Source organism: Rhinolophus ferrumequinum, chromosome 7, assembly GCF_004115265.2.
Source record: "Rhinolophus ferrumequinum isolate MPI-CBG mRhiFer1 chromosome 7, mRhiFer1_v1.p, whole genome shotgun sequence".
Taxonomy (NCBI): domain Eukaryota; kingdom Metazoa; phylum Chordata; class Mammalia; order Chiroptera; family Rhinolophidae; genus Rhinolophus; species Rhinolophus ferrumequinum.
This window is the reverse complement of record NC_046290.1, coordinates 20,656,603-20,677,420: the sequence shown is the minus strand read 5'-3', so window position 1 is coordinate 20,677,420 and position 20,818 is coordinate 20,656,603. Positions and strand designations below refer to the sequence as shown.

General features: G+C 39.4%; 1 protein-coding gene across 7 annotated transcripts in view; it reads left to right on the top strand.

Moving 5' to 3' along the window:
* The window catches only part of DROSHA (drosha ribonuclease III), a 111,460-nt gene that overhangs the window by 72,934 nt on the left and 17,708 nt on the right, over nucleotides 1-20,818 (top strand). For all 7 annotated transcript variants that reach the window (XM_033110974.1, XM_033110975.1, XM_033110977.1 and 4 more), the window contains 7 exons: nucleotides 3,582-3,641; nucleotides 4,948-5,047; nucleotides 8,445-8,547; nucleotides 10,471-10,541; nucleotides 16,531-16,575; nucleotides 18,392-18,549; nucleotides 19,580-19,685. In XM_033110974.1, coding sequence (XP_032966865.1) covers nucleotides 3,582-3,641; nucleotides 4,948-5,047; nucleotides 8,445-8,547; nucleotides 10,471-10,541; nucleotides 16,531-16,575; nucleotides 18,392-18,549; nucleotides 19,580-19,685 — 643 coding nt within the window. The remainder of the gene's footprint in view (nucleotides 1-3,581; nucleotides 3,642-4,947; nucleotides 5,048-8,444; nucleotides 8,548-10,470; nucleotides 10,542-16,530; nucleotides 16,576-18,391; nucleotides 18,550-19,579; nucleotides 19,686-20,818) is intronic.

Here is a 20,818-nt window from a genome sequence, read left to right as displayed (position 1 = left end):
AGTGAGAAAATTTGTCCAACCCCTCACTCTAGCCGTTACCCTTAGATTTTGCCCAGTTCCAAGATGGTTTTTTTCTATGGAGTAAATGACATTTTACAGTAAGTACTGCTACAGGGAGGCTGTTGTGTTTTATAAAGTGCTTTGAATTCCTCAGACCAAATGTGCTGTGTAAATGTTACAGTTAATCTAGATTTCATAATACTGCTGTTTACTGGGTTCTCAAAAACAAATGGGGTGTTTACTGCTCAGTAAACATCTCATCTCGGAGCTCGCTAGTTTTATAATGGGAATGATTAAAGAAAGTATAAACAGTGGAAGGAAGAGCAAAAGGTTTGCTACTGGACTCCACAAGGACTAGCAGCTCGCTCTGTCCATTTTCCCAGGTAAACCATTGGGTTTGGAATTGTCCAGTATAATAATAAACTCAAGTGGTCGTTGGTCCCCATTTTTGTTTGTGGCTTATTGCCAGGGGTTAGTCACCATGTACATTCAGAAAAACATGCTTGATATGGGCAAATTATTTAATAGATGGCAGACTCACTGTTGAATAAACCTGTGTAGAACAGCGATCTTAGCACACTGAACAGTAGTCTAACTTTGTGGTTATTAAAATCCTAGACATAGTTCTTGTCTCCCTGAAAGTTTATAAAAGAAAGTAGAATTTACGCCAATATGACTTCATTCAAAATTGTATATGACTTAAAGCGGCATATGACTTAAAGCGGCTATTGTTCTTTGATTAGGTGTCTTATTATTCTTTAATACAGCATAAGACAATCCAAATATGGTTTAGCTCCACCCCTAACCCCCTGCCAGGGTTTCTTGCTTTCCACATTAAGTAGATTTTGTTGTATAGTACTTTGAACTGTTGGGAAGAAAATAATGTCTGTACCACAGACAGTGCATTTTTATTTTACTGGCTTGTGAGCAACAACAGGATTAATTTCTTTTTAAAAACTCACCATTTCTTTCTTTGTTCCTATCCTCTCTCAGGACAATAGCTTATTAAGTTTCATGACAGTAAATTAGGAAGAAGACTTAGGAGTTAACAGCATTAAATTGTGCCTCCTTGATGCTTTCTCCAAGAATGAGGAAAGATGCTTTTGGAGTTCTGGTGTATTTGACAGAAAAACAAAAATCACAGTACTGAGTAGCTTTTAAAAGAATTTTAAAAAAATAATACAATGTTTCATAGTCTACCATGGAACCTTTTAGTTACTCTTAGCTAGTGGATTAGCAACTAAAAAATAACATGCCTTTAAAAATCTAATATATATTTGGTAAGGATAAGAAAAATATGTTTTGGGCCCAATGCTTATTTTCTTTATTTGTTTGTTTTTTAGTAAACTAGTAGATGAATTCTTCACTATAGCCATACATTCTTTTTCCATTTACCATTATTAGCTATTAACTGCTTGCCAGAATGCCTTTTTCACATAAATAAAGGCCATACATTGAAATAAGCGTTCAGAATCACTTCTTTGTTGCTCATATCTTTCCAGTTTCTCTGATTACATTTATTTTTCTTTTAAAATTCCAAAATGTGGAAGAATGGTAGGGTAGAAGAATAAACTTATATTTATGAGATAGGTGAAATAATATAAAATTGATCTCAAAATACCACATAGATGATTTGTTAGTCAAGAGTCATGTAATTTACAAATATTTTTTATTTTTTACATATACCAAAACTGTAGGCAGACTCTAAATATGGAAACTAAACTGGCACACACGAAACAGACAGCAGTAAAAGATAGTATATAATTTTGTCATAAATTGAGTGATAAATGTGAGTCATGTGGGAATGGAGGTGTGGGTAGTAGGGGTGAGCTAGCATCCCTGAGAGCTCCGGTAGTTGGGGCAGGCCTCCCACCTGTCCTTAACAACAAGCAGGATTTAGGAGAGGAAACATGCAAGGGAGAAGCAGTGGTGTGTCTGGTACAGTGCAGAGGTTGGTGAACTTAGACTTCTGAAATTGCTGTTGAAAGCAGATAAAATGGGTGGGTACAGTGGCACTAGATAAAGAATGGCCTGGAAAGCCAGATAGGTTCAGACTTGATAGCTACTGAAGTTTTTGAGATGATGAGGGTCCGTATCAGAGATATTTAAGGAAGCCCCTGGAGTCGGGGACGCAAGCTCCCGCTCAGGCCCAGGCCTTCCCTTGCCTTCTTTGCTCAGGTCCCAGGGCTTCCTTTCCTTGCCTTCCTTTCCTTCTCACTGTTGTCACTATTCTTTCTGGTGTCCTCCCGTTATACAGTCCCCAACCCCCGTATTTTCTCTTTGTGCAGCTAGCCCTGAAACAAGCACTCAGATCTTTCTGATCTATGACTTAGGCAACTCATTAGGTCTCAGCCTACTCTAAACACAGTCAGGTTTGTATCTGTCACGTAAAGAGATTGCCCATCAGTGGCCTCAGCTATTTCTTCTCATCTTACTTGTATCTATTTCTTTCTTGAAACATGTTCTCTTTGGCTAGACGATAACAGTAGCCTGCTTTCCTCCCACCTCCCTGGCCAGTCCTTCCCTTTTGGGGGCTTCCCTTCTGCTTGACCTCAGCCGTGACCTCCCCTGGGCTCCATCCTGGGACTCCTTTTCTCTAGCTGCATGCTTTCTCTAAGTAGTGTCACCCAGGTCTGTTGCCTGAAATCCTGTCTAAACATGGACCTCTCCTAAAGATTTATTACCGGCTTTGTCCTTGCCCATGAACACTGGATTAATATATCTTTTCATTTGGATGTTTTATAGACATTTCAAGTTAATATGTCTAAAATGCAACTTCTCCTCAAACCTGTTTCACTTGGGGTCTTTCCTTGCGGTAAATAGCACCGCTTTTCACCCAGCTACTGAAGCCAAAATGTAGGTGTTGACCTTTATTCTTTTTTTTTGCTTAGCTTCCAAATCCCAACTATCATAGAGTCAGAGAGAGGCTAACATTTCACCAGTCCCTGAAGGATGAGTAGGTGTTCAGTGTGGGTCCGTGCACAGGGGAGAGTGGAAAACTCCGGCGCAGAGGCACCGAGTGTTTGGGGGGGGGGGTGCCGTTTTTAGAGAGTAGGCAGTTTTGAAGCAGGAGCCTGGTGTGCAGGTGGGAGAGTATCACATAATGGGACTGAAAAGGTAGCGTAGGCCTGTTTTGAACGACTTCTGATGCCAGGCTAAGTTTAGAGTTTGAGCACTCTATGGGAAACTGTCCTTAGACCATTGTACCAAAGCTGCTTCTGCAGTGTTCGGTTCTAACTCTCGCTGGAATATATTCTCCTTTCTCTTGTCTACCTGACAACAATGTAGAAGGATTCACAGTTGTTAGGGTCCTATCTCCTCACTTGCAATCTGATTCCCAGGGCAAGGAAGCCCCTAGGTCAGAGAGCCGGAACGACGTGGTATGAGGGAACACCTCCTCCCTTTCCCAGGAGGCGGCCCAGACCTCTGGCTAAGCTGGCGGCCGGTGCTCTTGATTAAGAGAAATAAGCAAGGTGATTTGTTTGCTGAAAGAGCTAACCCTCACGTGCCCATCCTTTGAGGGGAGAGGGAGAGAATGTAAATGCGTGCTATTTTAAGCACTCTTTTAAATTTTCCTGTAGGATTAATCACAATGAACGGTTGGAGTTCCTGGGGGATGCTGTTGTCGAATTCCTAACCAGGTACGGAGGCTTTCCTACTGTCCCCAATAGTTACATTTCATAGGTAACATGTTTAATACACCACCTTCTTTGTATTTTAGCTAAGTAAGTCACTGGAACATCTGTACTTTGTCTTTGCCGTGGAGCTTAAAAGCTGCATGTCTGTGGCTCTTGCCCTGATAACTTGCATTCACTGATGCTGTAATGAGCAAGATTACAAGATGAAAGGCTGGTGTCTCTGTCAAGTTTATGTTCAAGTTGCTCGAGCCACAAGAGATCAGCTTGCCTTGGTCTAGATCCTTCAGAGCTTATATTCAATTTGTAAAGAAAGGGATGATATTTTAAAATGTCATTTCATTTTCTAGGATTGTCTTTGATCCCTTTCTCACTGTTTCTGATCTCAAGGGAAGTAAAGCTTACAAGTAATTTTAATGATGAGATTTTGGGGGTGGGGTGTGTGTGTGTGTGTGTGTGTTTTCTCCCCAGCAGTGCTTTAGGGTCCTTAATTTGGAGGTAGGGAGGAAAGTGCGTTTTGCTTTTCCATACTCACATAATTTCTCTTTTAAAAGGGAGATAACACAAGCTTTTCTTGGAACTATCTTGAGCTATTTTTATTCTCTTTAGTCATATCTTTTTCCCAAGAAGGACATTATGAGCCAAAGGGGCAGTGCTCTAAGCCTGTTCTTCCTGGAAACAATCGGACTCAACAAGCCTAGTGGATCTTAAAAGCTGGTGTGACATTTGGGAGACACCAGGGGCCGCTGTGGCCCATAGTGGCGTTCCACTGTGGCCTTCTTCCCAGATCCCGCACTTTCCTAATCAGCCCCTTTAGGCTTGTTCTTAGCACAGCCAGCCACACGCGCCACTCTTGGTTCTCTTCCTGTCCCTCTGTACCTGTGAAGAGCATGTCTCCACTGCTGCTCTGCTCGGGGCTTCCCAGGCTCCTCTCCAGGGGCCGCTCATAGTCCAACCCAAGAAAAAGTATTTGTTTCCAGGCCGAGTTTGAGAATATCGGATAGGTTTGCTCTTAATAGTGTGTGACAGATTGTTCAGGGTTTTGTGTCGTCAGATTTCAGAGAAAAATTTGAATAAAAATAAATGTGAAAGTATGAGTGACTGGTGCTGTTTTCGGTTTTAGTACATTCAGCTACACTGTGCTTTCTCTTTAACTTTCATAGACTTTTAGACATACCCTTCAGTTTAGTTTAATTCAGATGGTGTCTGTTGCGCAGATCTTTTGTGCTGGCCCATTCTTGTGACTCAGAACCACAGACAGGATGTTGTGATGCATATTTATTTATGTGCTTTTTTTTGTTTTGTTTTGCAGTGTCCATTTGTACTATTTGTTTCCTAGTCTGGAAGAAGGAGGATTAGCGACCTATCGGACTGCCATCGTTCAGAATCAACACCTTGCCATGCTGGCAAAGGTATGTCAACCATCTGAAGCCCGGGTAGTGAAGTCTGACATGCCCTGTTCAGTCCACGCATAATTTTGCTTTTCAATAAGTAACTCTTTAGCGTGTATTAAGGGTTTAATATTTGTAGACCAGGAAGGATTTTTTTGTTTGGGTTTTAAGGATTGAGCCTTATTAGTTCAGTTACCTTTGTGAGTTTCACCAGCAGCCAGTGAACTCCATGGTGAAGTCACTTGATAACAGAAGGGGAAAAATTTGGCAGATGTGCATGAACAGAGTTTACCATTCCCAGAAAAGGAACATGAGAGCAGAGCAAAAGAAATGAAAAATTTTCATATTTCCCCCTTGTGTCATATTTCTGTATTACATTTGTTTTTAACTTGCTTAACAAGCAGAATTATAACTTTGAATAGAATACTCCGGGCCATTTATATCCATAGGGGATTACTTTACAGATCTTCGAGAATCCCCCCAAGTCACAAATGCCATTAATTAAGATTCAGGTTTTGGCTGTCCAGCTAGCTACCTTGACTTAGCTGAGTGACTAACGGAACCTTTTCTCGATTTTGATTCAGGTAAGCATTTTACTTACCTTATCTCATTTGATGTTCCTGTCTCTGAGGTGTCGTATTATAGTGAATCATAATAGAGTGCGGGCACTTGCACTGGCCGTCAGGATTCCAGTGCACCCCTCTCTTACAAACAGTGGGGCCGGGGACATATTGGTGTTCTCTTCTCTAAGGCCTCTGCTTTCTCATCTCTGAAACGGAGATGGCACTAGCACCTTCCACACAGAGTGGTTGTGAGATCTAATGACATTATCATTTGAATTTTAATGATTTATGCAGGGCCTGGCACAAGCCTGTTCATCTCGGTAATCACCCAAACATGTAAATGAATTAGTAAGAGGTAGTTGTTTTTATTGCTGCTGCCACTATTCTCATTATAAATCATGACATTTTACAACCTGCGGGGTTTATTCAAAAGCAGAGGAACCGTGGCTCTTAAATCCCCAAACACTGATGATCCACTGAAAAAGTTTTTGTGTTTTCCTTGATTTTTGTCTAAGTAATTTTAATTGTTTTTTCATTTTGATATAAATGTTGGAATTTGATAGAATCACTAGATCTAACCGATTCTACTTTAATGGCTGACTTCTTAATTTGATTTGCGAAGGCATCAATTACATCCACCCTGTGGTTTTTGTGGCAGCAAGAGGGCATCGTTTCATTTTATGTAGCAGGCAGCATCATCACAATTACAGTGGGCAGGCTCTGATCCAGCTTTGGTGGCATTTGAGAATGGAAGCAGTGATGCTTAATGAAAAACTATAGGCTACAGGTTTGCTAACTTGGCTTTAGGAGCCTCACACTGAGTAAAATTCCACCACTCCATGTACGTGTAAAACTGTTTCTGTGTTCAGCTGATTAAATGTAAAGCTGCTTCCTGATCGTCCACATAGCTGTCCGCGGGAAGTGTATGCTAGTAAATACATCATCACCACCCCCGGCCCCCATGATTTCTTTTCATTCAGATATAACGGAATTGCATAATTGGTTTTCAAACAGTTTTAGGGGGAATATTTATGAAGTGGGGGAAATTTCCATAGCTGAAAACAGAAGCTGTTATGTAACAAATTGGGTGCTCTACAAAGCCATGAATGATGAGGGGAGTGGCCAGTTTCTCTCTTCAGGGATTTTCATACGATCTTCTTCTACCTCAAGCCCCACCATCCCCAGAGCACTCAGCGCCCATCTGTTTTAGCAGAAGGCAGTGGCAGTCGTGTCTGTCTTCTGTCTGGACCAGTGCTTCTTCACCATATGGAAGCGGTGGCTTGATGGACGCTTGCTGACCCCTTTGAGAATTTAGTGAAAGCTCTAGGTCAGCTCTTCAGACAAATGAACATTTTATTTTAACACATGCACAGTTGAATATCAGTTTCCTTTTTAAAAGTTCCACTAATGCCTACATGGAAAAATGATATAGAGCGGGGCTTATGAGAAGTTGGAAAATTCATAGCATTCCAGAATAGTTGTTTATAATGTAAAATGTGGCTTGCGGTTTGCTTTCAAGCAGGGCTCCAGAGAGCGCAAACAATTGGATTTTTCCAGTGAAGTTGTGAAACAAATGAAATTTACATATTCTAGTATAAACTCTTGCACTTGGGGATCAATTTTTTAAAAGGTGTTTTCTGCTGTTGGATTTGTGGTAGTCACAACTCTCATTTGAGTATATTTTATATATGCATGAATTCCTAGCAATACAAAATACAGATAGCATACGTGTCTTGTTTTTGTTGTCTGTCTTTTTCCAATATAAATGGATATGAATATTTTTAATAAATGTACCAAGATACACAAAATCTGAGTATATTTTCTCTGAGGCCTTAAGAGACTCATATTGTCCTAGGTTGTTCATTGACTTGTGTCTTGTTCCATATCACATGGCATGTTATTGCTTAGTAGTATTTATTGAATTGAATTACATGGCGATGGGAACAGACTTAGTGTATGCTTATGCAATGTTGTATCTTTTTCCTTTATGGAAAGAATTATGATTTCTATTTATTCAGTCTCAGGAGTTTTATTTTAAAAGCTCATTCTGTGTCTAGTTCTAAAAGGACTTGAATTGATTTGTATATTATAATACAGTAAGATAAGAAATAAGTAGGTACTGCACTCAAAGAGAAAATATGGGTAAGAGTAAAATGGAGCTAGAAGTAAAGTTAGTATACACAGATGTATTCATAAGTCCTACACGGTTTCTAGAACTGGGCCACAGATTTGGCTCTACACTTTTCTGAGCCCAAATAAAAAAGGCAACATAATTCATTACAAACAATATTCCCAGAACCCTTAAAATAAATCCAGCCCATTGCTGAGAAGACCTCACTGAGCCTTCAGGAGGCTGAGTATAGAGACCTCATAGAGGGGACACAAGTGCAAATATATAGGGACTCCCAAATCCTTACCCAATTAACAAAAAAGATGGAGAGATATAAGGCATTTTGAGATCCTCTGAGGGTCTGCATTTACTCTGCCACAGAAAGATCTATTCTGTGTGGTACCAGCATCATCAGTACCACAGAACTCTGGAATCAAAGAGGTGAACTTGGGGTTGGGTTTGTGTTCTTCTAGGCATATTGGGTGACCCCAAGGGCCCGTAGTCTTTTACCAAAGTCTATTCCAGCTTAGGCTAGTGCTTGGTCCAAATTTGGAATCGAGTTCGTAGAACCTGCTTGGGGAAAAACCGAGGTTTGTCAGAGCTGAACCATATGCAAGGACTCCTAATGAATGGTAGACTACACTTTCCTAATACGACAGAGGCTAGTTAACACTTTAGGAGATGGTGAGTTATTAAAGTAACGATTTTGCCTAATTCTTTCTTTCTGTTGTTTTGAATTTTGTAGAAACTTGAACTGGATCGATTTATGCTTTACGCCCATGGACCTGACCTTTGTAGAGAATCAGACCTTCGACATGCAATGGCTAATTGTTTTGAAGCATTAATAGGTAATTTCTCTTTTTATAATTGAGTTTCTTACGTGTCTAAGTTGTCTGGAGAGCACCTAAAATTCAGTGTGGAGACTTGGGGTAGAATGACTTGTTCCCAGAGACATGAGGTCCCTAGTATTAGACCCACCTCCTTGTACTGTAGTTATTTTAGTTCCTCCAGGGCAGCAGTCATGCTCTCACATTCTTGGTGCCTGAAGTGGCATCTGATGTCATATACATGCTTAGTTATATATACTGAATTGAATTAAGTGATTAATATGGAGATGGGTTATTTACATATTTCATTCAGGATCACATCCATAAATAAACAGCAACTTGGTAGCTGGTAAGGCCCTAATATTGTTTTTGATCACATTTTAAACTATTCACAAGATTTGCTGATTTAGACATCTTGAAAACACTGCATTTTTAAAATCCCAAGGCTTGAGCCTGTATAGCTATGTTTATTCTCTTGAAGCAGGAGTGATGCAGGCACTTTACTCCCTAGTTTGTTTTTTACTGTAACCAGAGTACAGTTAGCTTTTGGTATAGGAAAGTTATGAAGAGTTAATTAGCTGGTGATTGCAAGTATGCTTTAAAATGAAATGTTACAGTAGATTGACAGTTCCTTGATTTTTTTTTTTTAGGTGAATGATTGAGTATATTTTAGTTTTCAAAGCCTTTGTACTTCCTTATCAATTTTGCCCTCTTCCTTTGAAAATGAATATAAAAGCTTCCCATTATAGTTTTATGCTGATGATGGTAGCAAGAAAATGTTTTAATAATTATCAGTCTTTTCACAGCTATGTCTCTTTTGCACAAACATCTTATTTTCAGAGAGTTTGTCACATGGAATTATGTGCTCTGTACACACAATATTTTTGACAGTTCGTGTTAATTTGGCTCCAGAGGCAGGCAGATACGATTTCTTTCCCTTTTGCATCGTTTATCAGCTCTGCATCTTCGCCAAGTTACTGACTCTCTGTTTTCCCATCTATGACATGGAGATAGTATTACTGACCTTACAGAGTTGCTTTAAGGACCTTAATATCCAATCCTGGCAGCATCCAATCCAGAGCAAAGTTTCATTTTCTTAACCGTCCCCCAGATTGCCTACTATGCACCCAATCCTGTAAATCTTTTCTAACAGCCTCTTACTGAGGCGCCTATGAAAGTGAAGATAAGAATGTGCAAATGATTTGCACGGTGCCTAGGGTATAAGTGGCTCCCAAATCACTACTTTTATTATCATGATTATTACTGCTATTATTATTATTACAATGATAAATAATAAATACAGTCATCGAAATCCCTGTGACTAAGTGTCTTAATATTTTACATGGAAAATAGCCTTTCTCAAGACAGATATAAAGATACGATTTCAAGACTCTATGACTACCCTACTCCAGAGTTATTTGATACGCAATTAAAATGTTACTACAATACTTAACTGTTTATAATTAGTGGTAAATGTGCGTAGTGCTTAAGATTCCAAAAGTTTTTAAAAATTACTTCAAATTAAAGGTAAAGGTTGTCCTGATTTTTATTTGCAGAAGCCTTCATTGATCTGAACTCAGATTTTATCTATGGTCTGAAACGTAAACTATATAGAAAATAAAACATAACATTTGACTTTTGTAAAGTCAAATATTTGTGCATAGTAAGGTTTATACACATACCTTTCATGATAGTTCATATTTGGCCTCTTGTACTTAACAGTATATTAGGTTTAGATTTTAGTAAATTGAATTTTTTATTCAGTCTCATTTATAACACAAACATAGTTAAAAGAGGGAAAAAGCTACCTTTAAGACAGTTGCTTTGGGCTTGCTGGTTATTTCTGTGAGTGGGTTCTGGCTTGCCTTTTTGCTTTTTATAGAGGACATGTAATTTTCTCTGAATATTAATGCAGGCTTCCTTTGGCCATTCTCTTTTATCTAGGAGCTGTTTACTTGGAGGGAAGCCTGGAGGAAGCCAAACAATTATTTGGACGCTTACTCTTTAATGATCCGGTTATTTATTTCGACTCATTGGTTTTTCTCAGTTACATATCATTACAGAAGCCTTTATATCAATTAGTCTTTGTGTTTTTAAACAAAGCGTAGGAGAAACAAGTACATCAGAACTAGCGTATTCAACTCTGTTGCAGGTGGGAGGGGTCTGTGGCCATCGACAATAGGAGTCTGTCTTCTACCTGAAACCCTGTCTTTCCACACGGTCACTTATAAACGAAATATGAATAAATAGAGGCGGACTTCGCTTTATTTTGAAGTGTGAAGTTAATTATGACTTTCTGTTTTATAATCGTTGGGTACCTACCCCATGTAGGCTTAGTTGAAGCTCTAGCCTTTTGGCTTTTCTGATTATGATTTGTTTTTATGTAAATTATGTAGACTAGATAAATGTATATTTGTTTTAGAAAGTCAGTTCATAGGGAGTTTCTGATAGGGTTATGAATAAAGACTATGGGAGGTACTTTTTTTAAAAGCAAATTATAGTTTTAGAAAAAATGATAGATTCTGAAATAGTTTCTGTTGTTACGAAAGTATTAAGCTATGAAAATTGCTAGAGCTACCTTTTTAATCCTGCATGTAATAGAACATACTGGAAGCTTTTTGTACCAAAACAAGTCAATTTAACATTTAAAGGGAGAGGCAGCTCTGTATTCCAAATTGAAATGTCATTATAATTGAATGAAATAGCCCTCATGGAGCAATAGAGAACATAGGAAGCCAGTGTTTTAAGCTTTTGTGCAACCTTCAGCTTAAGTGGCTGTCAGATGTTATTACTGTATTACTTAGGATAGTTAAAAAAAAAAAGAATCAATAGTTTTGAAAAATGGGACCTGGAAGATGTTTACATTTGAGGATTTGATTTTTTTAATCTGTTTTTATAGAGATATGTGATGATTTTATATGTCTGAATTTCCTCCTGATGGGAAAATTATCTGCAGATGTTCCATGCCCCCATTTTGTCCTACATCTATAAACAAGTGTGCATCTTGATTTGTATCTGTAGCAGATGGCATGTATTTTAATCCTTTTCTCAAATCTTAAATATCTTGTTCTGGCCTTTATCTTTTGTTGACAATTTCAGCAATCTCTTTACTTTGTTTCCTCCCTCCAGTCTTGCCTCTGTGTGCCCCTCACCCCTTCCATGCTTCCCCCACCCTCACCTACTCCCAGCCCCTTTCTCCCATCTTATCTGCACTCCCCATCCACTCCATCCTGTTTTCCTGAATTATATGCAGCTTTACACCTTGTGTTCTTAATTGCATCAGTTTTTGTTTAGATTCTTTCTCTCTTTAAACTGCTTCTCTCCCACTTGTCTACTTAGCAAGCTTATCTTCTATTCCAGTACCGAGTGCAATGCTGGCATGTGCAGTGTTTAATAAATATTTGTTAAAGGAATAGAATGAATAAATGACTAAATGAAAAAGCAGAGTGTGAACATTATGTTACACATAGCACAGAGGAGATTCAGAAGTCGTTTTAGTGTGCCTTTTATGAAGCGGAACAGGGCTTAGTAATACCATGTTTCCCCGAAAATAAGACCTATCTGGACCATCAGCTCTAATGCGTCTTTTGGAGCAAAAATTAATATAAGACCCAGTATTATATTATATTATATAATATTATATAAGACCTGGTCTTATCGTGAAATAACTAACTCATTTGATATCTGCATATTGGTTTACAGCTATTAATTGTAGTATGTGAAAGACGCTGGCGAACCGTTTTACCTTTTTTTTGAGTAATGGTATTGTGAAAGTCTAATCAGCCAAAGACAGCCAGGGATGAACTTGTAGGCCGACCGTCAGAATTACTGGGTCCACGCAGTGAGGGAGGGCACCCACAAGAGGGAGGTGGGCATCCTTTCTGAGGCCTGGGCTGGTGCTGACCGTTGCTGAGGGCCCGGGAAGCAGGGATCAGTTCTTGGTTGGTTGCCTCATCTGAGGCCGGATTAGAAGAAGGAAGGGATTAATTTGGAATTGGGTGCTGTCAGGAGCCGAGGGCAGTTTAGCAATTGAGTGTTCTTAGTAATCTTTATTCATGGGGTAAGACCTGGCAAAGCCGATCCGAGGACAACCCTGGCAGGAAAGCAGTTGTCCTTTAGAGAGGGGTCATCTGGCATTTTACAGCTGCTGTCAGACCGTGAGGGAAACATGGTTCTCTGTTAACTTTGCAACTGGCTGTATCTGTGTTATCCTCCCAGCCCTGTAACAGCAGGCCTGCTTTTCCTTTCTCATTCTGAACTAATTTTTACTCTTTCATTCCCAGTTTTTGCCAATTCCGTTTTCAGGTTTGTGTAACCCTTCACGGTTTACCCAGTACATTTAGAGCCGTTGTTTCCATTGATCATCCCAGTAGCCCACTTACAAAGGTGGGGCGTGATTACTGTGTGGAGAAGAAAGATAGGCAGTGATTAACACCCCCATCCGTTTTGTTTTGTTTTTTTTGTCTTTACGCATTGGTCTGTGTATCTAGAAATTGGAAAAAGTGTCTCTTTTTACATTTCTGCTGGCAGATTCTTGGCTGTTCCATAGACACCTGATTTCCTCAGGTTTAGTATTTGAATTCATCATCTTAGCCCCCGAACATACTTCTCTATTTTTATGATGTAAACCAGAAACTTCAGGATCTTCTTTTGTCCTTAAGCTTATTTTCTCCCTGTATCCATTCAGTTGTAAACTCCTATTAGTTCTGTCTGTAATCTCTCTTGAATTGGTTCACTCTTGGCCATCCTACTGCTTTAATGTTTGCACTCCTCGTCCTCACTTGAAATATTTAACTGGTTGTCATTCCCCACCATGCCAGTCTGTCGTTCATACTGCATTTAGCATTGTGTTCTTTTTAACGTACTGATTTGATTATGGTCTTTCTGGCTTAAAATCTTTGATTTCTTCACTTATGGCCAAAGTCTGTTCACCACAACACAGCATTTAACAGTTTTCATCATCTGACTCCTACCTATTTTTTCAGTTTCCTATCTTTTTACTCCCTCTTTGTACTATTGTCATGCAAGGTGTCACGTGGGTTCTCTGGTCCCGCTCCCCACATAAGAACACAGGACATGGTGAGGCCAAAAAGGAGCACCCACGGAGCCATCGATAGGGGAGTCATACCACTATAGTCTCGCTGGAGGCTGTGTTGGAGACACAGGAGGCAGGAGCCACACTATCCGCAACCCACCGTCCGCTTGTCTCTGCCAACCAACCTCACTTGTTAGCTGCAATTCGCCAGACTAACTGCAGTCCGCTCTTGCTAGCTCAGCCACCACCTTCTTGCTAGCCCCCATTTTCCTACTAGTGTAGCCACGGCAGTTATATTAGTGGCCAGAGGCTCACTGGTTACAGCTGACGGCCAACTAGCCACAGCTGATGGCCATCTACTCCTGAGTGAACACCCTTCCATGTGAAGGAGAGAGCCTGAAAACTGCACTCCTGGCTCTGTCCCCACAACTATTCTAAGAATTACCTTTTTTTAACTTATACATTTTTTAAAGAACAAATTATGTTCACAGCAAAACTGAGAGGAAGGTACCGAAATTTCCCATGTATCCTTTGCCGCACACATGCAGGGCCTCCCACGTTTTATCAACGTCCCCACCAGAGTGGTACGTTTGTTATAATCAGTGAACATCGACACATATAATCATGCAAAGTCCATAGTTTACTGTAGGGGTCACTCTTGGTGGTGTGCATCCTATGGGTTTGGACAGCTGTGTAATGCCATGTGTGTGTCATAGTATACAGAGTATTTCCTCTGCGCTGTGCCTGTTTGGAGCTAAGCATTTGCACCTGTGTACTTGAGACATCGTTGTGTATTCATGGTGTCCTGTTTTTAATTCCTTCCCTCTGCTGATTTACTTAATTCCTCATATTCTTCTGGATACATCTGAAGAGTCACCTCCTCTTTGAAGCTTTATCTGACACCCCCAGGCAGCGTTTCCCTACCACTTAGTACATATTGCTATTGCAGAATTTCAGAGTTGATTAAATTATACTTATTTACCTTTATTCTTCCCCACTAGGCTTCTTTGAGGACAGAGATAATGTCTCATTTATCTTAGTAAGCTAATACATAACAGGTGCTCAATAAAAATATGCTGCATGAGCAAATGTCCCAATAGTCAGTGATCGTTTTCCAGAAGAGCAAACTGAAGGTGGAGGCTTTGCCTAAGGTACCTAAGTTAATAAAAGGTAGAACTGGAATTCCAGGCCAGCTCTTTTCCAGGAATTTTTCTCTGCCACCAAGGTGCAGCAGAAACTTACTTCCTTGTACAGGGTAGATTAAAGGAACTGGACACAGTTGCAGTAGTCTAGTTGTGACGTGTTAAGCTGTTACACCAAGATGGGTGGCAGCCGACATCAAAGGAGAAATCACAGTGTTTCTGAATGTAAAACACATAGGAGAAAGGAGAGAGATTGGAGTTGGTGGGGAGACATAGCTGTTTGTCGTTACTGTTCACATCATTATGGATAGTAGCATTTTCTGTGTGCCAGCACTGGCTCTGGTGCTTTGAGTACATGGCTCGTTGAGGCATCAGAGAACACTTGGCAGTAGGTAGTGTAATTATCTTTGTCTTATGCTTGAGGAAAGGGAGGCTGCGAGAGGTTATGTAACTTGCCAACATGGAATCAGGATTAAAGCCAGGCTGCCTGACTCCGGAGCCTGCAGTCTTCTCTAACGCCATACTCACTCACGTAAAGGTGAAACATTATTATTTGGTCATTTGGGTGTGAGGTAAAAGATACTCCTTAAGGCACATATTGTTAAGGACTTACAGCTTGGGTGAGAGGTCAGAACTACAGCAGAGCTGAACGAGTCACCTAAACTTAGGTTGTACTTCAAGTAGCGGGAATGGAGGAGCTCTCCAGAGGAGCAGGAAATGAGGAGGCCAGGCGCGAGGCTGAAGCCTGGGAAATGTCTGTCCATTTGGATGGAGGAAGAGGACAACAAGCATCGAGAGAACAGAAGGAAGTTGTAAGAAGGGAGTGACAGTCAGTTGTAATTCATGCCACAGACAATTCAAGGGAAAGGTCATTGGTTAAGAGAAGTCCTTTAAAATGCCTTAGAAAAAAACAGTTTGATAGTTAAGCATTTTTTTAAATATTGGCCAAAAAACCCCACAAAAAATCCCTAACTATCTTTAATTAAGAAGTTAGTTGTACAGAATACCAGGTATTTTATTTCACTTTGTCATCATGTGTATCACAGTGGTAATACATTTTTCTATACCTCTTCCCACTCCCAAATAAAAAAAAAAAAATACTTTCCCCGCTTTTTAAAAATCTTTCATTATTTATTTCAAAAACCGGACAAAAAGACCAGAAAGTAGATTCACTCAGAGGCTCCCTAGAGTCTAAAACTGAAGGAAAACCGCTCTTCTCCTGAGGAAGGTCTAATTATAGCTGCCTCTAGATTTAACTCAGTGGCTAAAATAATTCACTGGGCTTCTTCATAAAGTTCACTCATTCCCGTATGTCAGGTAAACATGTGCAGTGACCCACAGTGAAAGTGTGATCTTACAGAGCTAAGAGCTTAGGAACTAGTGCTGGGATGCTTTCTACTCCATCTGAAAACAGCTCATATGAACAAGTACCTGAAATAAAGGACATTTGAGATGAGTTTTAATTACAAAAGGCACAGCTGATGCACATTTCTGGGGAATGGTAAACTGCAAAATATGATTAAAACCAGCTTAACCCGGTGTGTTAGGTTACGCAATCTGTAACTTAGTTTGAAAAGATGTCTGTGACTTCTGGGGGTGGAGGTGACTCTGTTCCTCCCCAGCTTAATAGGCTAATTAGAGTCAGTATAGGCAGTTTGAGTGGTGAGTACACTTAAAAAAAAATTAGTTGCTAGCGCTATTGAATTTGTAATAAGTGGAGTCAGCATCTGAAATAGTTCAGTATTTCAAATAATGGCATTTTATTTAGTACTCTAGAGTGTGTTAAATGGCTCCCTTGAGCATTAAAGACATTACTCCATTTTCCAGGACCTGCGCGAAGTCTGGCTCAATTATCCTCTCCACCCACTCCAGGTAAGTGTGGCCTCTGGTGTGCAGCGAGCTCTATAACTCTGGGTATTTGTGCTCCTTTAGTTTGTCTCGTTTTCCCTCCTGCTCTTATCCTTAGATTCCCTTCAGTGGCACTGTGACTTTAAGCTGTGGTGTCAGAACTGGAAAACTTTGGAACGAATAGTTACCATGTTTCCCTGAAAATAAAACCTAGCCGGACAATCAACTCTAGTTACATCTTTGGGAGCAAAAATTAATATAAGACCTGGTCTTATTTTACTATAATATAAGATCGGGTATAATATAATGTAATATAATATATAATATAATTAATATAATATAATTAATATAATATAATATAATATACTGGGTCTTATATTAATTTTTACTCCAAAAGATTCATTAGAGCTGACGGTCCGGCCAGGCCTTATTTTCGGGGAAACACGGGAAATGATCCCACACGTTGCAGTTGTGCGGTCTGGGATAGGGAAGCATTGGATGCTTCCTTGGATGATTCCTTGCCTTACAAGGCAGGAAGACCTACTTGTGTAGGTGTGGTTTGTTCCACACCCCCTCTCCCACCCCATCCCCTCGAAAAGTGATACTCAAAGCCTCTGTTGACTCCAGTATGTCTACATGCCTACTATTATAGCGAAAATGATATGGAAGCAAGTCTGGGCTTATTCCAAAGTAGAACTACTACTAAATTAACATTGCTAATTAAATTAAATTGTAACCTAATTTGGATCTTAGAAATTGAAGGCTTTGGCTCAGATTGCGTAAAACATTCTAAATTAAAATTTCGTGTGATAACTTTTTATTCAAGATTTTGGAATTTTAAAGATCTGCAGGTAGTGACATCTTTTTCCTCAGTTGGTTTAAAAATTCTTACTATTGTTTGCTTTTATTTCTATTTTACTTTGGGGATATGTATGTATATACATGTACTCATAAGTATACTCATACATACATATTGTTATATATGCAGGTATGTATATTATATATATATATATAATAAGAATAGTCACCAGTGACTGAACTCTGTCATGAGAGGCTTTACAGTAATAAATGGCATTGATTCAAAGTACTTTACAAATATTTTATTAATATGAAATTGCCCAAAGTTGTGGAAAATGTTCATTTTAATTACCCTTTAGATATTTGTTCTTTGCCAGTTGCTAGAGGCTCATTGTTATGTGAGCACCTGCCTCATGGTATAATCATCTCCATGGTAAGCTAAATGCACTTTACTGATGCGCATTTGCCAAAATAGGTTGGTCCCTAGAAGACACACAGTGGTCACGTTACTCTCATGCAGTGATTCTCAAATGGCAGTGTGCAGACCAGTAGCATCTACGTCACCTGGTAACTTACCAAAAAGGCCAGTTCTCGGTCCTTACTCCAGACGTTCTGAATGAGAAACTATGTGGGGCAGGGCCGGCCATGTGCATTTAACAGGCCCTGCATGGGTTCTGATGAACACTGAACTTTGAAAACCATTGCGTTACTATATATACGAGTATATATATATATTCTTGACCAGCAGTTCTTCAACTTATATCTTCCTTGGAGAGTTAGTATAATACTTGGGATTTTGAACTATCTGTGTACAGTACTTGGTCTTGAAATTTGATAGAAGATTGGAAAATATTATTTGAACCTTCTTTAAATATTAGGTTTGTTTGCCATTCAAAGGGATGAGAAAGAAGCTTCCATGTTTTATTGGCATTTCAGAAATTTCCGCTCATGGGAGAAGGAATTTACAAAATCCTGCCTTAGAATTGATAATTACTCTTGCAACCAAAAACTGCACATGATTTTTATTTCTCTTTTCCTGTAGCTGCAAGAGCCAAATACTGATCGACAACTTATTGAGACTTCTCCAGTTCTACAGAAACTCACTGAATTTGAAGAAGCAATTGGAGTAATTTTTACTCATGTTCGACTTCTGGCAAGAGCATTCACATTGAGAACTGTGGGATTTAACCATCTGACCCTGTGAGTTACAAGTACTCGTGTGGTTCCATTGTGACCATAAAGATAGGCAGTCCCAAACCTTTGCTGTGTGTCCTTCAAAGGAACTGGGATTTCAAACATATTCTAGGAAATTGTGAGATGGGTGAGTAGCCAGACACTGGTGTGGACCAGGGGATATGCTCCGATCCAATATTTTTGGTCTCATTGTCATGCATCTAATTTTTTCGTAAAGTATAAGAGAAGTGTGAAGGAAGTAAAAACTTACGGAACAGATATTAGATATTTTAGGCTTTATAGGCCATGTGGTCTCTGTCACATGGTCAATTCTGCCATAGTAGCTAGCATAAAGCAGCCACAGAAAAAATATAAATGAGTGAACATGGCTAGGTCCCAATTAAACTTTACTTACAAAGGCCATAGGCTGAATTTGGCCCTCCAACCCCTGTTCTAGATGAGTTATTTGAAGATGAAGTAGTATAATAGTTAAGAAAATTACCAGAATGTTGTTTCTTTGCATGTTATTTTTTATTCAGTTTTTGGCTTCCCTCCCCCAAATCAAATATTCATAACTCTCTTTAAAGAATCTTGTCATAGATTTTTTTTGTTTGGTGTTCTTAGACTGGATTCCAGATTTGAATAGTAGAGTGTATATTTCAATAAAGAGGTAAAGATTTAACAAAGAAAATTCTTTTTGTTTTGTTTTGTCTGTAATGAGATTGTGTGCAAGATTGTTGTCTGTACTATACTTTATCTTTCAGTTGACACTCCTCAGCTTCTGATTAGGCACTATTTGCCAGTCTTTATTTTAGCACTTGTTTAATCCTTAGATGGTACTCATTTTAGTCTTCCTTAAAACTCACCCTGTATTGATTCAGATCTCTTCTCAATTGAAGGGTCTTAGGGAATTATATTTAGTTTTGTGCTTTAAAGCAAGATGACAACTTTGCCTTTTAAAATCATGCCTTTTGAAAAATTCTGTTTTTTTGTTTTGTTTTGTTTTGAAATCTGCAGATGCTTACTGATCCCTTTCCCTTGATGTTTCCTTTTTCAGAGGCCACAACCAGAGGATGGAATTCCTCGGTGACTCCATAATGCAACTGGTAGCCACAGAGTACTTATTCATTCATTTCCCAGATCATCATGAAGGACACTTAACTGTAAGTTTGTGTTAAATCGTTCCCTCCAATAACATTCCTGTGTAATATGAGAGCGGAGATTAGAAGAGCCAAACATCTGCCTATGTAATTGGTGACTTAGTTCTTAGTGACTTTAGCATGCACATCATGCGGTTTTCTTCATTTCATTATGCAAATTGTATACAAAGCAATATATGATAAGAACTCATTTTGCACTTTTTCATGTAATGATTATTCTGTGCAAGATACTGAGCTAAGCTTCATGAGGGGAGCAAATATTAGTTGACATCTAGTCTGTCCATAAAGAGTTTATTTGTTTATCTACATCCATCTGTCCATCCGTGTGTGTGTGTGTGTGTGTACACACATACATGTACGCTATAAAAGTATAAGTAAGTAATACAACTAAATACAAGGGAGAATCATGTTATATATCATAAAGAGGCATAGGTAAACGGCTCACTTGTGCTGTTTAGGAAAAGATAAGATTTCTTTTAGTTGTGGAGTTCTCAGAAAGCTTCATGATGTTTGAGTATTTACCGATGGGTAGGGATTTGGCCACTGGGAGTTAGTGGGAAGAAGTTTCTGTGCAAAGACATTCCACAGTTTGGGACTGTCGACACCAGGACAAAGCATGAAAAATCAGAAGGTAGAGGGGCAACAGGGACTCAGTGGCTTGACTCGAGTTGGAAGGGACTTGCAGAGACAAGGTTTGATTGATAGGCAAAGTGAAACAGTCCTCACTCCTCCACTTTTTCCTCATTTTATGAAACTTTAATGAGCTTTTTTATTTGCTGTGTACTGTTTTTCCTCTGTGAAACTGATCAGTAATATAATCGGAAGGTAAACAAAACATACCTGAAAGCCAGTCATGATGATCTCTCAAAGCACAAGGAATAACCTTTGAGAAATCCCTGTAGAATTGGCCACTGAGAAAGCAAATGCTTTATTGGATGAAGAAAATTGCTGTAGTCCACCGTATCCATGGTTTTGCTTTCTGTAGTTTGTTACCTGAGGTCAGCCACGGTCCGGAAATATTAAATGGAAAATTCCAGGAATATGCAATTCATAGGTTTTACATTGCGCACAGTTCTGAGTAGCGTGATGAAATCCTGTGCTGGTCCAGTCCGTGCCATCCAGTCACAAGTCCTGAC